This window comes from Gymnoscopelus microlampas, assembly GCF_963454915.1.
Source record: "Gymnoscopelus microlampas genome assembly, chromosome: 19".
NCBI classification, from domain to species: domain Eukaryota; kingdom Metazoa; phylum Chordata; class Actinopteri; order Myctophiformes; family Myctophidae; genus Gymnoscopelus; species Gymnoscopelus microlampas.
Window position 1 is genome coordinate 27,425,664 of NC_139956.1, and position 24,903 is coordinate 27,450,566.

Below are 24,903 nucleotides of genomic sequence, written 5' to 3' on the forward strand. Positions count from 1 at the left end.
ATCAGACAATGGAGAGTATTGGTGTGAGTCTAAACAGAGAAAAATAAGTAATAAAGTAGGCCTACATTTCACTGTAACTGGTAAGTTCATATTATTGTTAAATCATCAACTGTTTCAATTCATGCCTTTCTATTTGATCTAATGTTTCATAGAGTTAAGTCTTAAATGACATTTAATTCTGTTCAGAAGGTGCTGTGATCCTGGACATTCCTGTACTTCCTGTGATGGAGGGAAGTGACGTCACTCTGCGCTGCTGGGATAAGCATGAGAAATTACCAAAGCCTTCTTCAAACCTTCCAGCTGATTTCTATAAAGATGGATCCCTCATCAGCAACACATCTACAGAGAACATGACCATCCACACTGTTAACAAGTCTGATGAAGGATTCTACAAGTGTATAATCTCAGACCGTGGAGAGTCTCCAGAGAGCTGGATGGATGTGAGGGGTGAGTCATGCAGTTACATACAAACACACAAACAAGTGATCAGCCTGGGATTATCAAGAGGTGGCATGAAGTCAGGGACAAAAATACATAAAAGTATTTCTGGTTTATCATTCTATCATTAAAATGCATTCTTTTTTTTATCATACGTTTCCATTTAATAGTGGTTCATTTGTTATTCCATCATAATTTTTTTATGATATTTCATGTATTTATTTTATTTTAGCATTTTCAATTCAATTGTCATAATCGTACACATTTCAGAGAATGAATTGTCTGCCATCCCTCCTGGCGACCAATCTGGAGATTCCACCACTGACCCCTCCCTGCATCTCCACATTCTGATTGGAACAGCCGTCTCCTTCCTGTTTGTGTTTCTGCTGGTGCTGGCTAGCCTGCTCTGCTACAAGAAACACAAAGGTAATGTAGGACCAAAATAAACTAAAACCATATGGCGTTTGTTCAGACTGAGAGAGATGGAGAGAAAGACAGAAAGTAAATTTAAGTGCATTTAAAAACAACAAACGTTGACCTAAAAACTTTACTAAAACAGCACATGACAAACATTAAGACGCAACAAATCTTATGTCCATAAACTACTATTAAAATGTCTCTTAATGAGATTAAAAGTGTTTAAAGACCTAATACAAAAGGTTAAACTGTACTAAAGACTGGTTGACCATGTGAAACGAGGCACTAAGGTCCAGCAGGAGTAAAATAGCACTGAATCAGTAGCCAACTTGTTAATGGTTAATCCATAAGGAGAGCTGTCTCAGTGCCATGGCATGCCCTAAAACATGAGATGGGCTTCAGATAGGCTGGAAGTTGCTGAGACCTCCTGGGTCTATATTGGGCTTTTTAACAAGGGTATGGACCACTGTGTGTTTAACGCAGGACAGGACTGACACACTGATCAAAATGTAGGGTGACATTCCTTCCTTGTCCTAGTGGAATGTGTGTGCAAAGTTTCACAGCAATCGGACGCTGTGTTCATGATTTGAGGCATGTTGTTCAAAACGGGCCATTCCTGCACATTTTTAAAACCAATCTTAGCCAATCAGGATGAAATATGAAAAATCAAACAGATCCATCTTGATCACATGACTATAGATAATGATGACTAGAGATAATGTGTACTGATTTGTGTGATGTTTGTACACAATTTGTAGGAGTAGAATGCAGAATGACAAACACACACATACGGACACACGGACGGACGGACAGACAGGGGCGTAAACAGTCTCGGCCACGCCTTGTCATGGTGTTTTGTTTAGTTTTTTTTACTTGAAAATGTGTTTTCATTGTGATACCGAGAAATACAAACTTAAAGTATACTGTTAGTTCCCTTGATCCAAGCCGGAACACAATCGATTGATCATTAAAATAAACATGCTCTGAAAATGCACACTTTTCAAGTGGGCCCGGATCCAGAAAAGGTAGGGAACCAGTGTGATCTAAAGTATGTTTTAACAACTTCTTGTGTTTCAGTGTCTGGAACAACTGATGATCCAGCCCCTCAGGGAGTCATATATGCTGAAGTAACAAAGAAGAAGAGAGGTAGGAAAACCAACAAGGATTCACATCTAAGCCATCAGTTGCTCCACTACATGCAAGCTTTCCCTCAGATAAATGTAGCTTGCCAATTAAGCTACAAGTTACATGGGAAAATAGCTTGCTACACTGAAACTATGTGACCCAAATAAATTAATGGACAATTATTGTTTATTATAAGACATTAAAAACAAAGTAGTATATTTAAACATATAATGTTACTAATTATATTACGGTTTGTTTTGTTGCTGTTTTTGATTCAGAGAGACCTGGAGCAGATTCAGCTCATATGATTCAAACGGGTGAGAAAATAGGACAAGTTGTATTGAACATAATAGACAGACTGATTGATTGATTGATTGATTGATTGAATTTAATTGAATTTAATGTAATTTAAGTTCATTTAATTTAATTTAATTTAATGTAATTTAATTTAATTTATCCTGTATTAGCTTATGTACTGTTACAGCAGCTACTCTTCCTGGGGTCTCAACCAGCATCATCAACAACACCACAACAATAACGCTTTGTAGCTGTTGCAGCTTTTGTAGCAGCTACAAACATCGGATGTATCTTCTTCATGTCACTGGATTGAGTGGATTCCATTGAAAAAGAATGGCAGCCTGTATCTTTGTAGCTGCCAGTGTGACAGTGAACACAGCATTAACAGAGGCTGATGCCGTTCGTTTTCTCACAATATCTTTAGAGTCCATTCCGTGTTGCTGTGATGTGTTCTGTCATGATGCATTTAGCTGCACTGAGAGCTGCCCCCACAAATAAACCACACATAAAAGAGAAAGCCTTACATGGCCTCCTACAAGCCCCCTGTAGCAACGAGGAAATGTTCTGTACTCAACAACATTGCTGTATAAAGTCTATACCCTATGCAGACTACATTGTGGCTTTGTTCATTTCTTTCTTTCTTCTGTTGTGTCTTTGTTTGTTTGTCTGTTTTCATTTGTTTCCTTGTTTGCTTCTTATTTGTAACATTTGTTGTCTTGTTTGTGCCGGTTTGTGTCTATTTTTATTTGTTTGTACATTTTGTTCTTTTCTCTCTTACCATATAGTTGCAGGTGGTGTGGTCACTGGCCCACGCGCAGACACAGTCTACAGCCTGGCTGGTCAATTCAGTGGCCCACACACAGATCCAGTCTACAGCCTGGCAGGTCAGTTCAGTGGTACACACCGACACGATCTACAGTCTGACAGTTCAGTTCACTCTTTCATACACAAACACAGACTATAGCCTTAAGGCCTGTGTCGTGCTAAGTAAATTGCAGATCTACAAGTTCACAACGCGCCACGAATGGGACGCATTGTGAGCTTGAATATATGCTTGTATATATGGAAAACCAGTGCACAACTAAGTATAAATCAGGCTTTACTGGTCCACACACATCGATCAACACATTCTCACCCCATCTCATCAAATACTCTCTCTCTCTGTCTGTCTGTCTGTCTGTCTGTCTGTCTGTCTGTCTGTCTGTCTGTCTGTCTGTCTGTCTGTCTGTCTGTCTGTCTCTGTCTCTCGTGCTTGTTGCATATTTTATGGTTTTATTGATCACTATTTCAAAAGCATGTCAAGGTCCTGCTTAGCAACAAATAGAAGAAACAGACATAGCCTACTGTCTCCGTGTCACAAATGAGTGAGACTAAATAATTTTGTTTTTGTGGCAGTTTTTAAATAACAGCTCTTTCTGTGTGTTCTGTGTTACAGGATGCTGAGAGTGGAGACACTTGGACAAAAGTGTCTCCACTGGAATACCAAAGATTCACATTTTATTTTGTATTACTTACTTATAGCACAATGCTTTCCACTCTCTATTCATTTCAGGTAGTAGCTTTAGTGGAATGAGACTTCTAGTAAAAACAAAGGGGAATAGGCATCCCATTCTAGAATGGGATTCTAGAATGTCATTCTAGCATTCTGTTGTCTTTACCTGCAAGGTCAGAATGAGCCCATGTTCTAGAATGTTCCGGAGAGACATTGTAAGAGTGTGTGAAGTGTGGCTATTTGCTGTACTAGAAGGTTGTTTTTCCCTGGGTGAAGTACAGTTTGAAACAGTACTTTCTCCACATATCTAGTCGTCTTCTGTTGATATGAATGACATACAGTATCGAAGGCACACACATAATATATATTACGTGACGCGTACACACAAACAATACCTAGGCCTTTGAGACAAATCATTTACTTTTGTTACAGTTCCCCAGTTTTCTCATAAACAAACAAGACGTTTTAAAATCCATGGGTGAACCAGTGTCAATGAAGGAAATAATCATTTATCTGTTGATACTGTAGGTGCCCTGGATGTTGGCCATGCAGCCCTTCTGTCTTCTGTCTTTATGTGTGTATTTAGAGATATGGTGCAAGGGCTCATCTGTACATAAGTGGGTTTGATGGGGGTGTAGTTGTTCATGTTTAGACGGTGAGAGCCGATACCGTCTCTTCAGCCACGGGTCGTGGCTAACCACCGCGTTGGTCACATTCGTCAAAGACTTGTGTCTTTTTGTGAACCTGTTTATGGGAAGTGATGTGTCTACCTCTCGGAAACGAAGACGCATTTTTGTACATGTACTGTATGGTGGCTTCTTACTGTGGTTATGGTATGAACTGTTGCACTAAGGCCGCCTGTTGTTCTATTGGAACACATAGCAGCTGTGGTTCTGTTTGTGCAACAGAGTAACACAACCCTTTTAAACCTCTTAAGACCTGTTTCATATGTGTCGCACAGCAAAAAGAGCCGTTCTACAAGCTAACAATGTGTCGCGATGCAACACGTTGTGAGCTTGTGTGTCAGAGGTCAGATAGCTTGAGAACGTTGATTGTAGTGTTTAGGGTTTTGATTGTCTCAATCAAAACCATTGGTGGATAGTAACTAAGTACATTTACTTTGTGTTGTACTTACAGAAAGTACATTTTTGGCATATTAGATTATTTTTTATTTTTTTTCAAGCTCATGACTTTCACTCCGCTACGTTTCAAATAAAACAATTGTACGTTTGGCTCAACTACTTTTCTAGGAAGGGAGGGACTCTAGGGACCCAAAAATATAATAAATGTAAGATTGGGTACCTAGAGTCATGGGGGTTGGGGGCTTACAGTAAGTGGTTAATTAATGATATTATTGTGAATTAACCACTGGGGGGGGGGGGTTCCAAATAAATTGCAATACATGCATTGATATTAAAATAAAAAAGATGTATTTTGCAATTTCTACTTTTGAATACTTGAGTATTTACTTGTGTATATACTTTGCCCACCACTGATCGAAATCGTCTGGTGTCACTTTTACTTTTCTTATAACCTAAACCTTCATGTTCCTTTCATGCAGAGAGTCTCTACAGGAACGTACAGTTACGTTAGGCTACATGAAATCACACGTTGGTTTACCAGTGTGGTTGTCACCTCTGTCACCCCACAAAGCCAAATGGCCACGGCTGCATGAGGAAGCGGGTGACTCTGTCTGGTGTCTTGAGAAAATAGGAGGTTTCAGACAGAAGGCAGTACAATTTACAATTTAGGCAATTGGCAGACGCTTAATCCAGAGTGATTTATAGTAAACAAGGTAAACACATGCATCAAAGGCAGAGACAGTGTAGTGCCTCAGTAATCTAGGATCATATAAACCAATAAGAACCTAGCATCAGTCTATACAGTATAATATCACAAAATAAATGATCTGTACATCTGAGAAACTGCCAGGTCAACAAATGAACCTGGCAGCTGTCTAAATAACATGCTATCATACTGCAGTAGTAGCACAGTAACACTGAATGTATGAAAACATGTTTAATTCAACGTTTAATAACATAGAACTGTTTACAATGGTACAATATCCATACAGTTGCATGGACTCATTACAGTACTGGGTCTAATGATGGCCCTGTGCATCAGCCCAGTTGTGTTTTGCTGTGGAACATAGTGTAGTTAGTGTTCAAGGACTGCAGAGCAGAAGCAAGAAGCCTTTGAAAGTAGGACGACACCAGCTATATCTGGGGCTTCCTCATCGTCTCGTGTAGGCTATCCACCCACAGTGAGTCAAACCGTGAACATCACAATGAAACAAACAACCGTAACATACTTTTCTACTGTGGGTAAATGGCACGATTCACATATAGCACGGTGGAAAAAAACAAACCATAGTTAGTGCTCTGCTCTGCCTGTTCTATCCCACCCTAACCCAAATAGGTCAAGCAATTTAAAAGTGATATTCCAGAGCTCTATCTACTATGTGGGAAAACTCCACAGTAAGCCCATAGTGTCCAAACAAGTTGAAATCAGTGTTCATTTTGGCGACTAAAGCTATGACGAAAAATTTTCGTCAAATACCTTTTTTCACTGACGAAAACTAAATAAAAACTAAGCTATGATGACTACTAAGACTAAATATATTGACAATTTCGCCAGCAACCAAAACCTAGACTAAAATGATAGGGAGGGACCAATGGAGAAGAGATCCAGTAGAACTAAAAGACAAGTCATTTTATGTTCGGGTGTTGCGCTCTGAAAATAGCAGATATACAAGCTCACAACGCGTCGCGCTGCGACACGTGAGCTTGTAGATCGGCTCAGATTGCTCAGAAGTACCTCTGGGTGTCCTAGTGCCCCCATTTGAGAAACATTGACTCTTAGACGATTAAGTTGTCATTGGAAATTGTTAGAATGTCACTTTAACAGAAGGAAGACATTATGGCTCATGCATAGCCTACAACGCTTACAACGCGCTGTGAGCTTGTAGCTGGTTGCTATTTCCCCCCAAAATGGGGAAAAGTTTACATTTTAACAACACAAATCTTGTCTGAGAGGTATGACATTAATGTGGGGGTCTTGACATAGAACCACTGCATTACTATATGTAGAAATTAATGTTCTCATGCTGTCAGGTGCATGCAGTCAGCCACCCTCAGCCCCTCTCATGGTCTGTCTGATCTCTGTCTGTCTGTCTGTCTGTCTGTCTGTCTGTCTGTATGAACAGGTATACGTGCTCTATTTAAAGTGTGGTTATGCAGCTATGAAGGGGAAGTCGATGTAACTTGACATTCAAGCGCTCTCTGTGGTTTGACCTCTTTGAATTGCTTCTGCCGTCCTTGTGAAAATGCAAAAAATAAGACTTTGATAAATGTAACTGTTCCTCTCCACAGCATTGTATGAACGCCCCACCGCCCTGAGTACGAATGGAATAGAATAGAATCCGTTTATTTGTCACATCACAGTTTTACAGGTGTAAAGCATGTGTGGCTGTGCACTCCATTGTTTTGTAGCATTCCGTGAGAAGAGAAAGGATAGAGGTAGAATGACAGCAAAGGGAAACAGGTTAAATAAAACAAATAAATATATATACATACAGTACAGAGAGCATACAGTATGTGAAAGTGGTTATATACATATTTTGAGCGTTAGATAGAATAGAATAGAAGTACAATTTTCTTTTTTATAATGTCCATGATGTTCTGTAAAGGGACATGCACACTGCATGATTTTGGATGTCTCTCTGTGACAGACATTTTTCAAATTGTGATGTCAGACTGTGTGATTTGAATTGTGTGAGCGAACCTACGTCAGCCAACGTATGCCAGGTCAGTGCTTTACCTCCAGAAAACTAATCCAGAGAAGGAGAGGAGGAAACTGTGGACCTGTGGGTCTGGACTTTGCAGAAGAGGACAGCATGGGTTGGCAATTTTCCAAAGGGAGCTGATAATATGTACATGACATTTTTCACCAAACTGGATCAGTGATCACTTATTGACTCCAAATGATTAAACACATGAAACTTTAACCACTTGAAGCCTCTATTCTTAGTAAAACTTACCTGAGGTGCATTGTAGGCCTACTCGGTACATATGTGTTAATGTTCCCCCCAGAATAGGAATGCTGGGCTGGGGTTCAAGTGGTTCAAGTTGCTGCAGTAAACATTCCATTAAATGTAACAGTTTCTATCAACTCAAACAATGAACTTTGCTGTTTTTTAATATGTTTCTGTTCTGATTTGTTAACACATTTATTTTGTCCATTAAATAAGTTCTGGATTGCAGCTTTAACCTTAATTTCGGTTTCATGTAGCAAGTCCCTACATGTGTGTACATGAAATGAGTCGCTGGCTTACCAGTGTGGTTATCACGTGTGGCCTCCAATGCCACCGCTACATAGAAAAAATACATAAAAACATGTAAAAGATATCATTGTACCGTCAAGAGTTAAATTTGACTAGAAAATGTAAAAATAACTACACTTAAAGCGGCACTATGTAACTTTTTATTAATGGATAAAATGCATTTGTGTCCAATCTTTCTATTTGAGTATGTTTATACAATATAACTTATACTATTTGGTCTCTCTGCTCTTCTATTGAGACATTATAGATCCTGTGTGTAGGTGAGACATGACCTTTGACACGATATTGTTTCTGGTTTATTAAGAATTTGATTTGAAGGTCAAGATTCAATTTATCCACTGAGCAAGCAGGTAGGCTCTATCTATAACTTAATGGTAAAAATGTCAGCACTTGGCAGGAGACCTGGATTCAAATCCGGCATAGAAGAGGAAAGTTACATAGTGCAGCTTTAATACAAGCCAAAGTTATATCCATGACCTGAACCATCTGCAGTAGTGTCAGGTCAGCTGATACTGTACATTTCCAACTGCATTGAAGGGAATTAATGCCTATTAGTATTAGGAAGTAATGTGGACACTGTTGAGCCACTTATATCTGTAACAAACTTTGAGCATTTAAAGAAAATTGCTTACCCTTGATATATTCTAATACTTATTGTCTCCGCCAGGAGAGTTTGTTTTCACTTTCCGTCAGCCAAGCAAACATTGGTCGAGCCTCACGTGACACTTGACAATACGGTGAAATAGTGTGATCTGATTGGCTAGTGACATATAACGGGCTATAAATACATGTGTCACTTTGAAAGAGTCTTTGCCTCTTTCAAAGTGAGGTAAGACAGGAACAATCACGAAATGGCTGAGAAATGGCGGATACTGTAACAATTGGATAGGACACTTACACAGACAGGACAGATAGGACACTTACATAGGACACTTACATAGACAGGACGGATAGGACACTTATACAGACAGGACGGATAGGACACTTATACAGACAGGACGGATAGGACACTTATACAGACAGGACGGATAGGACACTTGTGTCATGTTACTATGACACAGTAACATGTTCTATTTTTTGTAAGAATTAGAACATAAGAAGTAGAACATTCCCAACATTCCCAACACAAGTCTGCTGGCGGAGACTTGTGCTCCTAGTTATTATTATTATAATTATTATTATTATTATTATTATATTACATATGATATTTGCACCAACTAATAAGTGGCCAGGACTACTGCTTTGAATGTGTTGAGCAGTTTTACTTGCTGTAGTTCATTTTGTCCACTAGATGGCAGCATTGTGATAATTCTAGGTAAAATGAAAAAAGTTTCCTTTATACATTCACCCAAATTTTGTCAAGTTCAAGTGTTGAAAATTACGTTATGGTGTATCATCTTAAATTTAACTTGACAAGACGGGAGAGAATGGATTGTTATTGGAAGTATAATAATTATTTCCCAAATATTGTTGGAGAAATTATGTTGCTAATAAATTTGAGTTGTAAAGAGTGTAAAATTATTATGCAAAAATATTTCTACCCACTGTTATTTACTTCTCCTTTACTGTAGTGTTAAAATGATTCAAACCCATATTTTTTCCAAGCTACTGCATGGGGAGTTTTTATGCTCTCATTGTCTAATTGATGTGAACTTTAATTAATTAAATGTGTTTATTCATTTGCATGTTTCTGGCTTGTACCTACTTTAAGACAATTCTGATATGTGTGCGGACTTTCCTTCCTCTCCTACATGTTTCTGGCTTCTCACTGTCATTATCACTTCATGGTTCTCCTTTTGATTCAGTGATTCAAGAGATTGATGCAGGTGTTGCTAATTAGTTGATGCAGCTGTGTGCTTGCAGTAAGCAGTATGCATATTTTTGTAGGCCTACCTACTCAAGGCATAATCATACCACAACATGCATATTAGTTGGTGTTTACTTCAAAATAATTTCATTTAACGGTAGGGTAAGTGATATTTTTTGGTAAACATGTTTTGTTAAAAAGGTTAAAGTACTATATTCTGATAGTAATCATTGCTACAGAGCGTTTGTTCGGTCACAGGGGTCTCTTCAGCTCTTTAGTAATATAGTACATCTTCAGGCAGGTGACAATTAAGCCAATCAGGAGAGAGCACTGAAAATGTATTTTCTGTTTAATAAAGAGCTGGAGAGACATGGGAGACCCCTTTTACTGAATAAACACTCTATAGCAATGGGTATATAGAGCTATTTAACACTTATTTTGACCAAAGTAAATCACTTACCCTACCTTTAAATAAAAGCATAATACATAGCAAACAATGTTTCCTGCTGTGTGTGTGTTACCAAATACACATTACTGGAGAATGGCGTGGTTATGTAAATTCCTGTGATATCTGTGACCCTTCTTTTCATGTCAAACATTTGCTCACACATATGTTCCATCAAAATATAAATAGTAATCTATTTAGTCACTTTAATCTATTGACACGGGCCTGCCTGTAGGGGGCAGCATCATATTAGAGTAAATAAGTGCTCCGCTTCGAGCAGTGGCTCTCTCACACCTTTTCATGTCAAGGATCCCCAAATAAATATGGGTTTGGCTGTGTACTCCCAATGGATTTTGTGTCAGGGACCTCATGATATAAGATTTGTGTTGTTAAAATATTTTTAAAAAGTGATTTATATTTTGCATTTCTTCAAGATTTTTGGATAGCACGTCTATGTCGCCATGCCACACATGGTGAGTTTGTAGATCGTCTATTTTCACATTTCCAATGTATATAGGCTTTAGGTGGTTAAAAATGTTTTGATGCTATTTTAAGTAGGCCTATCCCACTTTGAGAATCACTGCTGTAGCAGATGTACCAAATAGGCTGAAGTTGTTTTTATTTATTTATTGAATACTTTATTAGTCAGAAATGTAATCAGCACATTGTACAGTCAGACATTAAGACTAAAAGGATACCACACAAAAGTTCTGTGGACTTGTTTCCATTGTGATCCTATGTATTCAATTAATCAACATAGCTGACAAAATTAACACAATAATACATTTTTCGATGAATTGAATACACAGGACCCCAATGGAAACAAGCCATAGTGCTTTCTTGGGTTTATAATTTTATCATCCTTTTGTATGGAACTGTACCTCTGTGCTAAGTGTTAATTATAAAATATTCAATCAATCAATCAATGTCATCAGCAAATACAAACACTATATATACAAAGGAGAAAAAGGAAAAACGGAGGCAGTGGATGACACACCTTTCTATGGGAATTTGTATAGACCTATGCCACAAAAATGTGGAACACCCTACCAACTGTCGTAAAGGAGTGTAAATCCCTACTCTCCTTCAACACCGCCCTAAAAGACCCCCCCCCCCCAAACTGTTTACTGTACATATTTTTGTTTTCAAGCTGTTTATATGATGTTTTGCGTAGTTGTGTATATGTGTCTGTCATGTTAATGTTTCGATGAATTGAGTACAAAGGAACCCAATGGAAACAAGCCATAAGCTTTCTTGGGTTTAAAATCCTCTTAGCAGACCTTGTATTGAACTGTACTTTCCTGTGCTTTTTTTTCCAAACTGCTAATAAAGTATTCAATCAATCAATTAAACCTCCCCTTGTGGTCTCCTGATAGATTATCTCTCACACCAGTTGTGAAAGAGACCAGTGATTTACATCTTGTAATGGATCAGTGCATGGATGGTGTCAGGGCATTCCAACATTTTGGTGACAGAGTAGTAGAATGAGAATTTGTTTGTTGTTTGTTCTAAAGGTGGGTGGTACCAGATCGTTGTTGCTCCCTCTAGTGCAGTGGTTCTCAAACTTCTTCATGTGCAGGACCCCAAAAATTATACAAATTTGGCTGCAGACCCCCATCTCATATTTTGTGACAGCGACCTCCAGAAGCAAAGATTTGAGTTAAACATGTTCGGCTTTAAAACATATATATATATTCAAAGGTTTTCACAAATTTTCACAATAAAACATTTTTGCAGATCTACAAGCTCATATGAGCCTGTATATCTGCTTTTTTTGAATGGCCAAAGTAAGTATAACACAAGGCTAATGTGGTTAAAATGATTGTGATTTAGTAACTAATTGGAACTAATTTAACTGGGAACCCCCTGGTATCCCAATGGGACCCCTGGGGGTCCCCAGACCCCACTTTGAGAACCAACGCTCTAGTGTTGTGGCTGTGGGTGTCACTCACTTTGGAGAAGTTGTTAGTCAGGTATGAGGGTATTGAGGGCACTGTCCCATTGATATATTCTAAAGTAGGTTATTGAATCACTGGTTGAGAAACCTGTGATTACATTATGTCCCCTAAACATAGACAAATCTAATATGTATGGATTCATGTACACAGAAATCAAAGGGTAAACGTTGTTTAACAATGTCTCTTTTATTATGGACAGCATAGACTATACAGTTAATTTGATGATTGATGAACATTGAATTCCACAATTAAATTACTAATCATATCACACACTTTCAGAACAGCACACTGCTGTGTCAAGTATTTCAGTGTTTCATATCTGAAATCGATATAAATGAAATGATTGCCGTTGCTAGGTAACACTTGCTCTGTTGTCAATATTTTAGGTTGTATCTGGTTCGACGTTGGAATAGACAGATTTGCATTGGTCACATCTAGGGTAAGAGATATAGACACGCACACACACACACATGCGCGCACAGACACACACACACACAGAGAGAGAGAGAGAGCGAAGAGAGAGAGAGAGTGAAGAGAGAGAGAGAGCGAGAGCGAGAGAGAGAGATGTAATTGTAAAATAACAGCAGAAGGACTGGGCTATGAACATGACTAATCTGAGTAACCACACACATGCACAAACGTACTCCCACGCACATAACCACCATTATCCCACACTACATGCATAGACAGGCAGGCAAAATTACAACAATAACCTGAAACCGACAAATCGTTGCTGTCGGGTAGAAACCCCATTTTCTAACTTTTTGTGTTCTTAAATTAACGATCATACTACAGCGTCACACAAAGTCCAGTAGCTTGTAGATCTGCTGCTTTTGCTATTTTTTAATTGTAATCCTGAAAAGTAACAGTTTTGGACATATGAGGTTTCCACCCGACAGAGACGATATGTGACATCACACGTCTTCATCACTAGACTGTCTGTGTGTTGATTGTGTGGCTGTGTGGATACTCACCTCCAGAACCATATGAGACCCTGCTGTCCGCCAGGGTTCGAGTCCCGCCGGAGACGTCCTTCTGTGCCCCTCCTCAGCCCGGCTGTCCATCTGAATGAAGAGCGAATACAAAGGAGAGTCCATCGCCCACCCTCCTTGATGAAAACAAAAAAAAGAAGAAATTGTTAAGGACCTCAACTGGTTGGTGGACCCAGTAAGCAGAACCTAAGGGTGCTCGGAAGGAACCTACTGTAAAGGAAGGCCGGGTTCCTGGAAAGAGGACAAGGAAGAATCCCCGGTGATGCGCGGGTTGACCCGTAACCCGCGGGACCTGCGGGTCAACCCGCGGCGCGGGTGGGTCAAGTCAGAATTTCGGAGGCAATTATGCGGGCTGCGGGTGAGCGGGTCAGCCGCTCTCACACGCAAAAAAAAAAGAAAAAAATCACATGCTCTTGTTTTGTCTTTATTCCTAATAAGAATAAGAATAATAACAATAAAACAGTTTGAATACACTTGGGGATTATTTTCTAACCATGATTTTACAGAATAAAAAAAAAATCGCGGGTCGCGGGGCGGGTTGAGCCATAGATTTATATATGGGTTCGCGGGGCGGGTTGAGGCGGGTTGGGTTCCGTCGCGGGGCGGGGCGGGGCGGGTCATGAAAAAACCCGACCCGCGCATCACTAATCCCCGGAAATAGTCATTCAGATACGATCTCGCTTGAGATCTAGTCAATCGTAATTCTTTGAACTACGAGACAAAGGCTCACAAGAGAATACCGAAGATTGGAAAGCAGACAGTAAACTAACAACTATAGCAAAACTATGATCTGACAAAGGACAAGAAGGAGAGTGAATAATTAAATAAGCCATGGTTGCGTCAACCCATATAAAAAAAAAGAAAAACAAAAGAAACATGAAACACAAAACACAAAAATCACCCATCAAGATACATTTGATTGAATGCCTGTTGTGCCTACTAATATAAAGTTTTTATAATGTGTATTGAGCTTTACCCGTGGGGTTGGTGGTCTGTGCCGGTTCTGTGAATGTGATGTCAGTGTAGGTCTGAGCTGCGAGGTTAACTTCACCTCGACCTATCACAACCAAAGAAATTGAATCCCATTTAGAACACATTCTGACACAAATTATATTAAAGCAATCATTAGGCACCAGGAAGAAACGCATATACGTTTTGTAAAACATTATGAAGAATGCAACAATGCCCATGTATACAGTGTACTTGTAATTAACCATGGCCCCTGCTCATCCGAGATCATTTCCTATTTACTCTTTTAAATAATATCCGTTGAAGGGTAGTACAGTAGGTCGTTTCTATTAATTCCTGTATGTATGCGTGTGTGTATGCATGTGTGTGTGTGTGTGTGTGTGTGTGTGTGTGTGTGTGTGTGTGTGTGTGTGTGTGCGCGTGTGTGCGCGTGCGTGCGTGCGTGCGTGCGTGCGTGTGTGTGCGATAGATAGATAAGGACAGAGAGGAAAATGAATGATGAATTTGATTTATCTGCATTTGTGTAAGAGTGAAAGTATATTGTGAAAGTATCACCTCTCTTCTTTCGGCAGATCCGTGACCAAGACAACAGGGAGGCGAGCAGGAGCCCCACGCCGCCCAACACAGGAAGTTGAATGTGCACGGCATTGAAATGTGGCGGCTTCGCATTCACAATCACCACTCCTTCAAAATAACAAGCCAGTTGAAAAACCACAGCCTGGCCTAAAAACAAACACACGCTACGTTCATGCAGGGGTGGTTAGATTCTAAAAGGTCACTCGCCACAGGAGGAAATGTAGGTTACATTTGAACATCGATCAATGCAAAATTGAAAGGACTATCATCACCTCATAATATTGCAAATATCATTTATTTAAAGGTAGGGTAAATGATTTACTTTAGTTAAAATAAGTGTTAAATAGCTCTATATTCTGACAGTACTCATTGCTATAGAGTGTTTGTTCAGTAAAAGGAGTCTCCCATGTCTCCAGCTAGAAAATGCATTTCAGCGCTCTCTCCTGATTGGCTTAAATTTTGTCACCTACCTGAAAATGTACTATATTCTGTTTACTAAAAAGCTGGAGAGACCCCTGTGACCAAACAAACGCTCTGTAGCAATGATTACTATCAGAATGTAGTAATTTAACCTTTTTAACAAAACAAAAAAATATCACTTACCCTACCTTTAAACAAGGAAATTTAAAATAACAGCTTTCTCACCTCTCACATCCATCCAGCTCTCTGGTGACTCTCCAAGGTCAGAGATGTTACACTTGTAGAATCCTTCATCAGACTTGTAAACACTGTGGATGGTCATCTGTCCTGTAGACTCAGTCCTGACGAGGGATCCATCTTTGTAGAAATCAGCTGGGAGGTCAGAGGATGGTTTACCAGTTGTTTTGTTAGTGTACCAGCAGCGCAGAGTGACATCACTTCCCTCTGTCACAGGAAGTACAGGGCTCTCCAGGATCACATCACCTTCTGAACAAACACAAACAGTCATAGATTTGGTCTCTCAACCCACATCTTTCTCCACTGAAAATCAAAATGTGTGAAGAATCAAAGTCAAAAGTGGTTACAGCCTAACGAAGAAAGCTTTTGTTTTTAGGTACGTGGCAACCAATTGTCAATAAATAAAGCGCTTCCTCCCTCAAAAGAAAGTCAGTGAGGATTCCTTGAGCAAGGCATTTATTTAGCAATTAAGTGAAACGTTGTTGTTTGGTTAAAACATTAAAGAAAAGACGGGAGAGCAATCTATCATGTGCAGACATTTTGACATTTCGTTTTCTTCATGTGACAAATAAACCTTCTTGAATCTTGAATCTACCTTTAAACATTTATGCACATTTTCTTTTTTTGTATACTCATTTTTGTTTTTGTATTTTCGTTTTGACATTGTAACTGCAGTTGTAGGACATTTGCACACAATAATTTCACCCACTCCTGTATACTTTATACTATGATGATACAATCAAGCTGAGCAGGCGTATGAGCTTTTGAAATGGACCCTACCAGTCACAGTGATGTTGACAGCATCACTACATGCTCCCTGTCCCGATTCACACCAGTACACTCCCGTGTCTTCAGGGTACAGGTCTCTGATAACACAGTGGGCTGAGTGTATTCGTCCCCAGTCTGTGGGACACTGACAGTCTGTGGAACAAATGCCCCCATTGAATGAGACATTCCTCTTCAGGGTGTAGTTCTCCTGGACTTCACAACTGAACCTGAGAGACTCATACTGAAACATCTGAGATCTGTTTGGAGTGATGCTGAGAACGGTTGCTGAAGGGGACAGAGATGGGGGGGAGCAGACGGAGAGAAAGGAAACAGAGACAAACATGAGCATGTCCAACTCACGCAACTGCAAGCTAACATAGTTTTTATAATCGCACCAGTGTTCATGCAATATTGAATTCATTCAGGACATAGAGTCAACCAGGGTTCATACCGAGCCGAGGCAATACATTTATTATTGTAATTTATTCTTAATTATCATAAATCATTTGTCTCTTTTACAAACCTTTTACAAAAAATAGCAGATGTATAAGCTTGAATAGCCAAAGTATAAGTAGTATTAGTTACTCACACACTACAGTGCAGAAAGCTGCGGCCTCCATCAGCCAACTGCTCTGCATCTATTGGGGGTCTGACCGTGAAAACACTACTTCCTGTGATCTTGTGTAGAATGAGCAGACAGGATCTGTCACAGCATTTTATCTGCTTCATCTCCTCCTTGTGTTTAAACCACCCACCCACGTGCCAACCTATCGGTTGAGCTTTTAGATCTGATGTTTTCACTATTTTGATACTTTTAGATATTTTTTTTAAAGAAAGAGTTTTGCAAATTTTGACAAATCTGGAAACTTTTCCCAAAATAGGGACCTGATGGTTAATATGAACATGACATTGCATCTTGTAGCTTGTAGATGAGCCATTTTCGGCAAAGATGTTTAGTGTAGATCTAAAATGGGTATATAGTAGAAACTCAATACAATACACAATTGAGAATTGGTGTACATCAGCTACCCGCCAATGAAAGCTGACTCACAGCATTTTATTTTTTATCTGGCTTATACTGCAAGTGAGTTTTTTATATGACAGCCAAACAAAGGAAAAGTGGTTGAAAAGTACCACTACGACACCAGGCCTTGGTGAGTAGTGACTGACACAGCACGAGGTGAATGAGGTGGTTGTCCTCATGGTCCAAGCTGTCAGACAGGGTCAGGCAACAGTCTCCTCCTCGCCTGCCCCACCAGCAGTGGTGGGAAAGTACTCAAATGTTTTACTTAAGTAAAAGTATCAATACCATAAAAAATACCAAACCAGTGCCAGTGATACCAGTACCAAAAGTAAAAGTATAAAATGTTTGAAAATAGCAGATCTACAAGCTCAAAACGCATCACATCGCGGCGCTTTGTGAGCTTGTAGATCTGCTATTTTCAAATAGCATATATGCATAAAATAGGGCTAAAGTGTAAATGTAAGTTTTATAATATAATAATTTATATCTGCAAAGTAACTAGTCACTAAAGTTTTCAAATAATTGTAGTGGAGTAAAAGTATAATATTGCCTGAATAAAAAATACCTCAAAATTGTACTACAGTACAGAGTAAATGTACTTAGTTACTTTCCACCAATGCCCACCAGGAGGATGCTAAACCTGTACAGTAGAGGTTAGGCTTAGGTGTTAGGGTTACTTACTGCAAACAGGTCTTGTGCGCCAAAAATTGTCGATCTAGATTGGCTATTATATAGGCTTTGGGTTAAAAATTACATTCATAAAATCAGCTTCCAAAAATGTTGGTGTCCTCAAAAGTATAATAATACGCTACGTTCATGCAGGGGTGGTTAGATTCTAAAAGGTCACTCGCCACAGGAAGAAATTTAAGTTTGAAAATCGATGAATGCAATATTGAAAGGACTATCATCACATCATAATATTGCAAATTTCATTTATTTAACAAGGAAATTAATAACAGCATGCTTTCTCACCTTTCACATCCATCCAGCTTTCTGGTGAGGAAATTACAAACAGGTCTCAAAGTCACACATTTAGCACACAAACAAATACAAAAGGCGGATTTCGTCAATTCTGTATAGGTTATAAAACCCAACAACGCTTTTTATAAAATAAAGATCGAGTTTTATTATTTTATGATTCAAATGTGGAGCAACAAATGCACATCTTCATAGTGACCAACCCCAAAGAGGCACTTTTCTTTTTGTTTAAACCACAAATGTGGTTTTATAGAAGACAATTTTTGTAATTGTTTGTTTTTGTTACTTGCTAATTTAATTGAAACATGTCATCTCAGTATTATGAATTCATGCTGGTTCCGATTTTAATGTTATTGACATCACAATGCCACCCCCTACTACAAAAGGGCCTATTTTTGTAAGGTTGTTGTGAATTATGTATTGACCTCTGGCTCCCTCTAATGTCCTTTGTGTGTCACAGTAAGGTTGTAAAGTATATTTATTAACTGACCTCTGGCTCGCTTTCATGACTCAACTAAAAACAGTGTAGTACAGCCAAATAACCATGCATAACTTTTCCCCCCCAAATGGCTAAACTCGGGGCTATGCTGCCCATCATAGTGGTGTGATTATTAACTGCAAGTAGTCGTGGCTACAAGAGATCAATAGATGGCAGTGTGGTGACCAACTGGGAAAATTCACCATTTCTTGTTTGCCAACCGCCAAAGAAAAATACCAAGACAACCAAGTTTGTTTATTTGGGAGTCTTCCCCGTTTACTTTAACACTATGATCAAGCTGCATAATCCAATTTCATGGAAACACAGACTGGAACAATACAGAAAACACAATAACAACAATAGTGCTCACATCGATTCATCACAGCAGTAACTTTTGTGTGAAGGCTGCATAATGTTTCGGTTAAATCATAATGAGTTCAGTTCAATCCATGAGCCGTGATTTGAGTTCAACAAAACATTCAGAAAGCATGCACATCCAAACAAATTAAATCCCAGGTTCTGGCCAGAAGAACATAGAGAAAAATATAAACCACACACTGGATCAAGCTTCCAAAATGTCTTTAATTAAAGAGTTACCACCAAGGTGACGTTTCACCACGCTCTTCTCAGACAAAGAGATTATACATACATAGCAGGGCACACACCTTCAAATACCCACTGAAGTCATATGACATCACTCAACCTTCTCCCAAAACATTGATGATGAGAACACAGTGATGAAAACTTTGGGGAAATTACACCACAATGTAAAATGACACCACCGTGTACTATACAAAAGAACCATAAACTATACCTACTGTAGTGACAGTGTGCTTAAACATTAAGATGCACAATACAAAATGTAGAAAAGGTTTGTATGACCCACAAGCTGAATAATATAAAAACAATACAAACTTGTGTTGCAATGTCACTGACAGATTGATATCATGATTGAGTGTAAATCCAAAAAGCCTCTCTTTTGAGTAACAACAAATTAACATCACCTCCATGGCAGGGAAGTGTGACCTGTTATATGCCCAATGCTTGAGAGATATTATATATATACTAATATATATTAGTGTGTGAAATGTAATGCCACTGGCATTGTAATGTTGTATTTGTGTATGGTAGATTCATGAAGATTATCAATCAAGTGTCAACATTTGGTGGGTTTCAATTAGGGGATTTTATACCTAAAATTCAGTTGTGAGCTCTTTCAGTTCATTCACAAATTCTTGCAGCTTTTCAACTTCCTGCCTGATTGACAAGACAAATCTCATGGTTTCTGATCTGATGTTTGCTTTGTCTAGATCGGCATTGGGCAGTAACTCAGCATCAGAGTCAGCCCTATCTGTTACTCGTCCAGCCTCCTGCGCCTGCGCCTGCCGAATGTGATGGATTTCTTTGGCATCCATGGCGATAAAGAAGACGTCGACGGCAATGAACAAAGCGGACAGCACCCCCGTTGCCACTTCTGCCACACGGACTACCCTGGCTGTCTGGGCAGCTACTCTGCCCAGACTCCCCACTTGGACCAGTCGCACCAGCTCCGCAATTCCACCCAGGCCTCTCCCGGCCCCGGTGCCGATCCTCGCCAGCCTCTCTGAACTCTCAACGCCACTCTCTGAGTCAGGCAGCTCTTCGTTCTGCCTGAGCTCTAAGCCCTGACTGATTTGTTGAAGAGACATCACCACCGACTTCATCTTCTCGCCGAATTCTTTGATGATGCTTTTAATGGCCTGGCGATCACTGGACTCATTCACCATCTTGGTGATGTTTGATACGCCGGCGGTGGCACCGCCAGCTACAGCCACACCGACACCGACTCCAGTGACGATGAGAGAGGCGCCCAGGGTAAAGGGGGCCAGGATGAGACCCACGATGGAGGTGATGCCTCCCGCCGCTCCGATGACCCCGCCTGTCAAGCTGCCGATGGTGGTGCCTTGGTGCACTTTTTCCAGATCATCAGCCAAGGCCTTCAGCTTGTCCAAGTTGGCCTGAAGTTCTTCTACAGTTGCTTTACTCTGAGAGAGGGAGAGAGAAAGGGTTGCTGTATTGGTGAGAGGAATGAGGGGCTTTGACGCAGACAGCAAGACAGACAAAATGGAAGGGTGACAGGTGAAAAAACCTTTCTCATAAGGAAACCCAGGATGAAAGGCCTTCCCAGTATTTCACTGGCTGCAGGTCTTGACCCAGGGTCTCTCTGGAAGATGTCTTTCAGTAGTTGGTGGAGGTCTTGGGAGAAATGCAGTGGGAGCGTTGGATATTCCCCTCCCAGTATTTTGGGCATCATTAATTTAGTTGTGTTTGCAGAAAACTGTTTGGAAATAGTTTGAAGATAGTAAAAGCATACATTTATATATATATATTTTTTTTTTTTAAGTGAAAAGGAGGTACAGTCCATAACATTCCATACCATTGTACAATTGGACACCACAACATCAGCTGTACAACTAAAACCATTCAAGCAAGGGTTGTCTCTGCCCTTGAGCTACATTGTGAACACTGGTTTGTTTCACTCTGATATGTGTTGACCAAGTTTAGTTCGATTTTGCATACACTTTATACATATTATTTGTAAATTATAATGTATAGGTAAACATAGGTTCTTAAAATAAAAATAATTATTAATACTTTAATTAATGATTACATTGAAAACATTCATGGTCCACTTACTGCCGGATCCAGTGTGCAAAGCTCGTACAGTACACAGCCTAAAGACCAGATATCACTGGAAGGCAACACAATATATAAAGTCAGTAATATTTAATATTGCCCCTTTCAAGTAATTTTCACTTTAGTAATTTTCACACTGTATGGCTAACTAACCAAACATCTTTGGTTAGCCATACACTGTTAAAAACGTAGATAAACAGATCTATAGTCCTTGGTACCTTTTGGCATCACATGTGCCATCTGTCAAAGTTTCAGGACTTGTGCAACTTAAGGCAGCTTTCTGAGAGGGAGCAGTGTTGGCAGCATCCAATCTGTTGAATGAATTGATACTTTGATAATTTACTGAATGGTTTCGCGAAATTATGTTTCTAATTCAATATGTACAATACCTCTCACTGAGTTCTCCAAATCCTCCCAAACATATGGTTCCAAATTCTGTGAGGAGTATGCTCTAAGACATGACAAAAGAGAAGACTGTGAAATCAACCATATCATGTCACTTGTAAAATGTAGCATATCACCCGTCAAGGATCCAACCAGCAAAACCATACACCAAAGTAATTAGTTTATCCACCCTCGTAGTTTATTCCCTCACCGTCGAAACGGGTTGCCCGTGCCTGCCTAAATAAAAAGTACTTGAAGCCTTCAAGTTGAAGGACACTTCCGTTACGTACTGGCATTTTTATGTTTTTAATTAACTCTTTGAAGCCGTGCACCGGGTAAATCTATAATTATTTGTAATTGAGTTTTGCTTGCATTCTTTCTATTTTGATGGTCAGGGCAACTAGCCTGCAGTATTTCATGACCTTTGGGTTGGTTATTCTCTCTGTGGGTACTGTGCGTACAGGTGTGCGTGCAGGTGTGTGCATGTGTGGTACCTGGGGTGAGATGTCTTTGTGAAGGAGATCTCTTTCATGAATGGCTTTCAGAGCCATGCAAGTTTGGACAATCCACTGTAGTATCTGTTTAAAAAGTAACAAGTGCATGAATATGTGTGCAACGTGGCTGCAAAGAGTTTCCAAAATGTCGATACAATATGAGATCATCCCATTTGACACACAAGGATTTCATTTTAACTTTGGAAGTAGGGGTTTGGTTGCATCCCCTATAATAGACAGTTTTCTTGGGTTGGAAACATTTCAACAAACATTTCATGCCCAAGCTTATGCTGCAGTACAGAGGCCTATGTCACACAAAGTAATAGTTGATTTATGTATGTATTATTTTCCACATGTCAGGCTTAACCCTACTGTATGTAACACTAACACTAATCACTAACCCCCAGCAACACATGGAAATTCACTCACCAATCATGCATATCGTCTCTGTCGGGTGGAAACCTCATTATGTCAAAGACAGCTACTTTTCAGGATTCAAATTCAGAAATAGCAGATTGACAGGCTCAAAACGTGTCGTTCGCACTGCATTTTGAGCTTGTGAATCTGCTACTGTTGATGCTTTTGTGTGATGCTGTAGTTAGTATGATCAAATACTAGAGTGTTAATTTACAGGTTTCTGCCTGACAGCAACTACAGTATATACACATTTATCTTTTATCTACTACATGGCACCGCTAGTTTACCTGGTTTTCTTCAAATGAACCTCCAGACATTTTCTGTTCCTGAATCTTTTGAGCAAGATTTCCACCCAGGCAATGGTCCATCACAATGTAGAGACAGTTTCCATCTATTAAAATTCAATTTTCCATTTTGAAAGGCAAACATTACATTTTTAACATATATGCACATATATAATGCTTAGGGCCAGTAAATGCAGTTGCAGTATTTACATTTACTTTACTTAGTTTCATGTTGTAAATGACACATCCACATCCTAAAAAGCTCAGGCTTTTGTAGAAAAAAGTTTTCCAAAATATGTGTAAAAACTGTATCTGTCTCTCAGAATTCCCATGGGTAACATAGAATTCAGATTTGTTTCTCCTGTAGGCCTACTGCTGTAGATTGTACGGGTATGGTTGATGCTTTAACTGAATAAAATGTTAATGTAAGCTTACCCTCTTCAAAGGATTTTTCGTAGCTCACAATATGCAGATGGTTTGCATCTTTAAGCTTATCAGTCTCGGACTTGATCTTCTGATAAGTGTCATCAGGAACCTGTTGATTAAAATGTGATGAACACTCCATTATTTCATGCTTTGGACAATAGGTCATAACGTCACAAATATACATTTTGTTTAAATAATATAACCCATCCATAGATCCATAATAATTGAAGATGCTGAATAAAAAAGATTTTTCAAGTTCAAAAGTTCTGAACATCTGATACTATTCAACTATAGTCACTATAAAGTCAAGCATTTTTATTTTATCTTATTATATTTCATCTATCCTTTTCTAAGACATCTTAACAGTTCAATGAAAGACGCGGGGGAAAAATTCACAAGTGTATCATGTGGACATTTGAGTGGTTATGTGGTCCCTAAGGGATTATTTGGATCAAAAGACTATAAAAGTAAAGCATTACAACAACAAAAAAACTAAGTGCTATCTACTAAAATACTACCCCCCGCCCCCTCCATTTAAAACATACAGACATGTATTTCTGCTATAAACGGTTTTGTGCCTGTGACAGTAAAAGGACAGCAGAGGGCGCTGTGAGGCTTAATGAGTAACTTCCCTGCTCGTATGTGAAACAGGAAATAGTATTCAGATCAGTTGAGTCTAGTCAAGACATCAGTCAGACACTATTGAATGTAATTGTAAACTGTGTATTTCCACTGTGTTTCACAGGTAAGAGCTGGTATTTCAACTGTGTTTCACAGGTAAGAGCTGCTATAAGTACAAAATAGTATAAAAGAAGATGTGTATGAGTGTGTTGTTATGATGAGTGAGTTTACCCCTTAACTCTATGGTTTACCCTGGTGTTGTTTAGCACTTAGCACTTAGCAGGCTAACACTAGAACACAGAGACAGTCACTGTGATTAAGTGAGGACAGTGAAATGTCTACTTTCACCAACACCAACATAATCTGTGCAGTTTGCTAATAAAATGTTGGTGTATTTTGGAGGACCCACAGGTTGAGAACCACTGAACTATGATACATTTTGTAGGGTAGAAGAATATAGCTTTGGAGGAACTAACCTGTGACATTTTGACCTCTTTGATGACAAAGTGATCACCTTCCTTAGAAGTAGCAACAACTCCTGTCTCCGTGTTAGACTGGACGGTGTAGCCTTGCCTCTCATAGACACTTTGCGTTTTCCCCATCTCGATGCCTGATGTACAAACTTGATTTCTGAAAGACTAACACTAAATGTGTGTGTAAAATGGGAGGGCCATCTAGTTGTAGTCTATTTATACTAGTTGGACAGCAGAAAAAAAAAGAAAATCACTTTCACTTTTCATTCTTCTGTTACACCTGCAGTAACTGTCACTTGAGAACAATTAGTCCATTATCTCTGTGGCACCAGTACTGAAAGGTAACTATTTTTACTTGTAAAGTA

At 39.3% G+C, this 24,903-nt stretch overlaps 3 protein-coding genes across 3 annotated transcripts in view; 1 reads left to right on the forward strand and 2 right to left on the reverse strand.

Moving 5' to 3' along the window:
- The window catches only part of LOC311035023 (uncharacterized protein), a 7,018-nt gene extending 2,259 nt beyond the window's left edge, over positions 1 to 4,759 (forward strand). Inside the window, exons 3-9 of the mRNA XM_084043083.1 lie at positions 1 to 80; positions 187 to 447; positions 709 to 864; positions 1,933 to 2,001; positions 2,259 to 2,297; positions 3,063 to 3,161; positions 3,713 to 4,759. The exon at positions 1 to 80 is cut by the window's left edge and continues 205 nt beyond it. Of these exons, the coding sequence (XP_083899209.1) occupies positions 1 to 80; positions 187 to 447; positions 709 to 864; positions 1,933 to 2,001; positions 2,259 to 2,297; positions 3,063 to 3,161; positions 3,713 to 3,720 (712 nt within the window). The 3' untranslated portion in view covers positions 3,721 to 4,759. The remainder of the gene's footprint in view (positions 81 to 186; positions 448 to 708; positions 865 to 1,932; positions 2,002 to 2,258; positions 2,298 to 3,062; positions 3,162 to 3,712) is intronic.
- An 8,107-nt stretch (positions 4,760 to 12,866) lies between these two features.
- On the reverse strand, positions 12,867 to 16,921 carry LOC311034447 (sialoadhesin-like; the record flags this gene model as incomplete). Its single annotated transcript, XM_084042327.1, has 6 exons — positions 12,867 to 13,429; positions 14,290 to 14,370; positions 14,838 to 14,966; positions 15,504 to 15,764; positions 16,296 to 16,568; positions 16,873 to 16,921. 6 exons carry the CDS (start codon positions 16,919 to 16,921, stop codon positions 13,236 to 13,238), a joined length of 987 nt encoding a protein of 328 aa, XP_083898453.1. The 3' UTR covers positions 12,867 to 13,235.
- Positions 16,922 to 19,325: 2,404 nt separating this feature from the next.
- LOC311035020 (uncharacterized protein) lies at positions 19,326 to 24,714 on the reverse strand. Its single transcript, XM_084043080.1, has 9 exons — positions 24,542 to 24,714; positions 23,454 to 23,553; positions 23,022 to 23,125; positions 22,318 to 22,401; positions 21,829 to 21,890; positions 21,658 to 21,750; positions 21,440 to 21,494; positions 20,892 to 21,080; positions 19,326 to 20,787 (listed from the first exon to the last, which is right to left on the reverse strand). The coding sequence occupies exons 1-9, from the start codon at positions 24,665 to 24,667 to the stop codon at positions 19,957 to 19,959; spliced, it is 1,644 nt and encodes a 547-aa protein (XP_083899206.1). The 5' UTR covers positions 24,668 to 24,714; the 3' UTR covers positions 19,326 to 19,956.
- Positions 24,715 to 24,903: the final 189 nt, after the last annotated feature.

What these genes read in the sequence shown, in the direction of transcription:
- LOC311035020 (XM_084043080.1), bottom strand. Translation starts at nt 24,667, where the DNA reads ATGGGGAAAACGCAAAGTGTCTATGAGAGGCAAGGCTACACCGTCCAG. An exon ending in AAGAGGTCAAAATGTCACAG is followed by an intron (nt 23,554 to 24,541) that starts GTTAGTTCCTCC and finishes TTTAATCAACAG; the next exon opens with GTTCCTGATGACACTTATCA. An exon ending in CGAAAAATCCTTTGAAGAGG is followed by an intron (nt 23,126 to 23,453) that starts GTAAGCTTACAT and finishes GAATTTTAATAG; the next exon opens with ATGGAAACTGTCTCTACATT.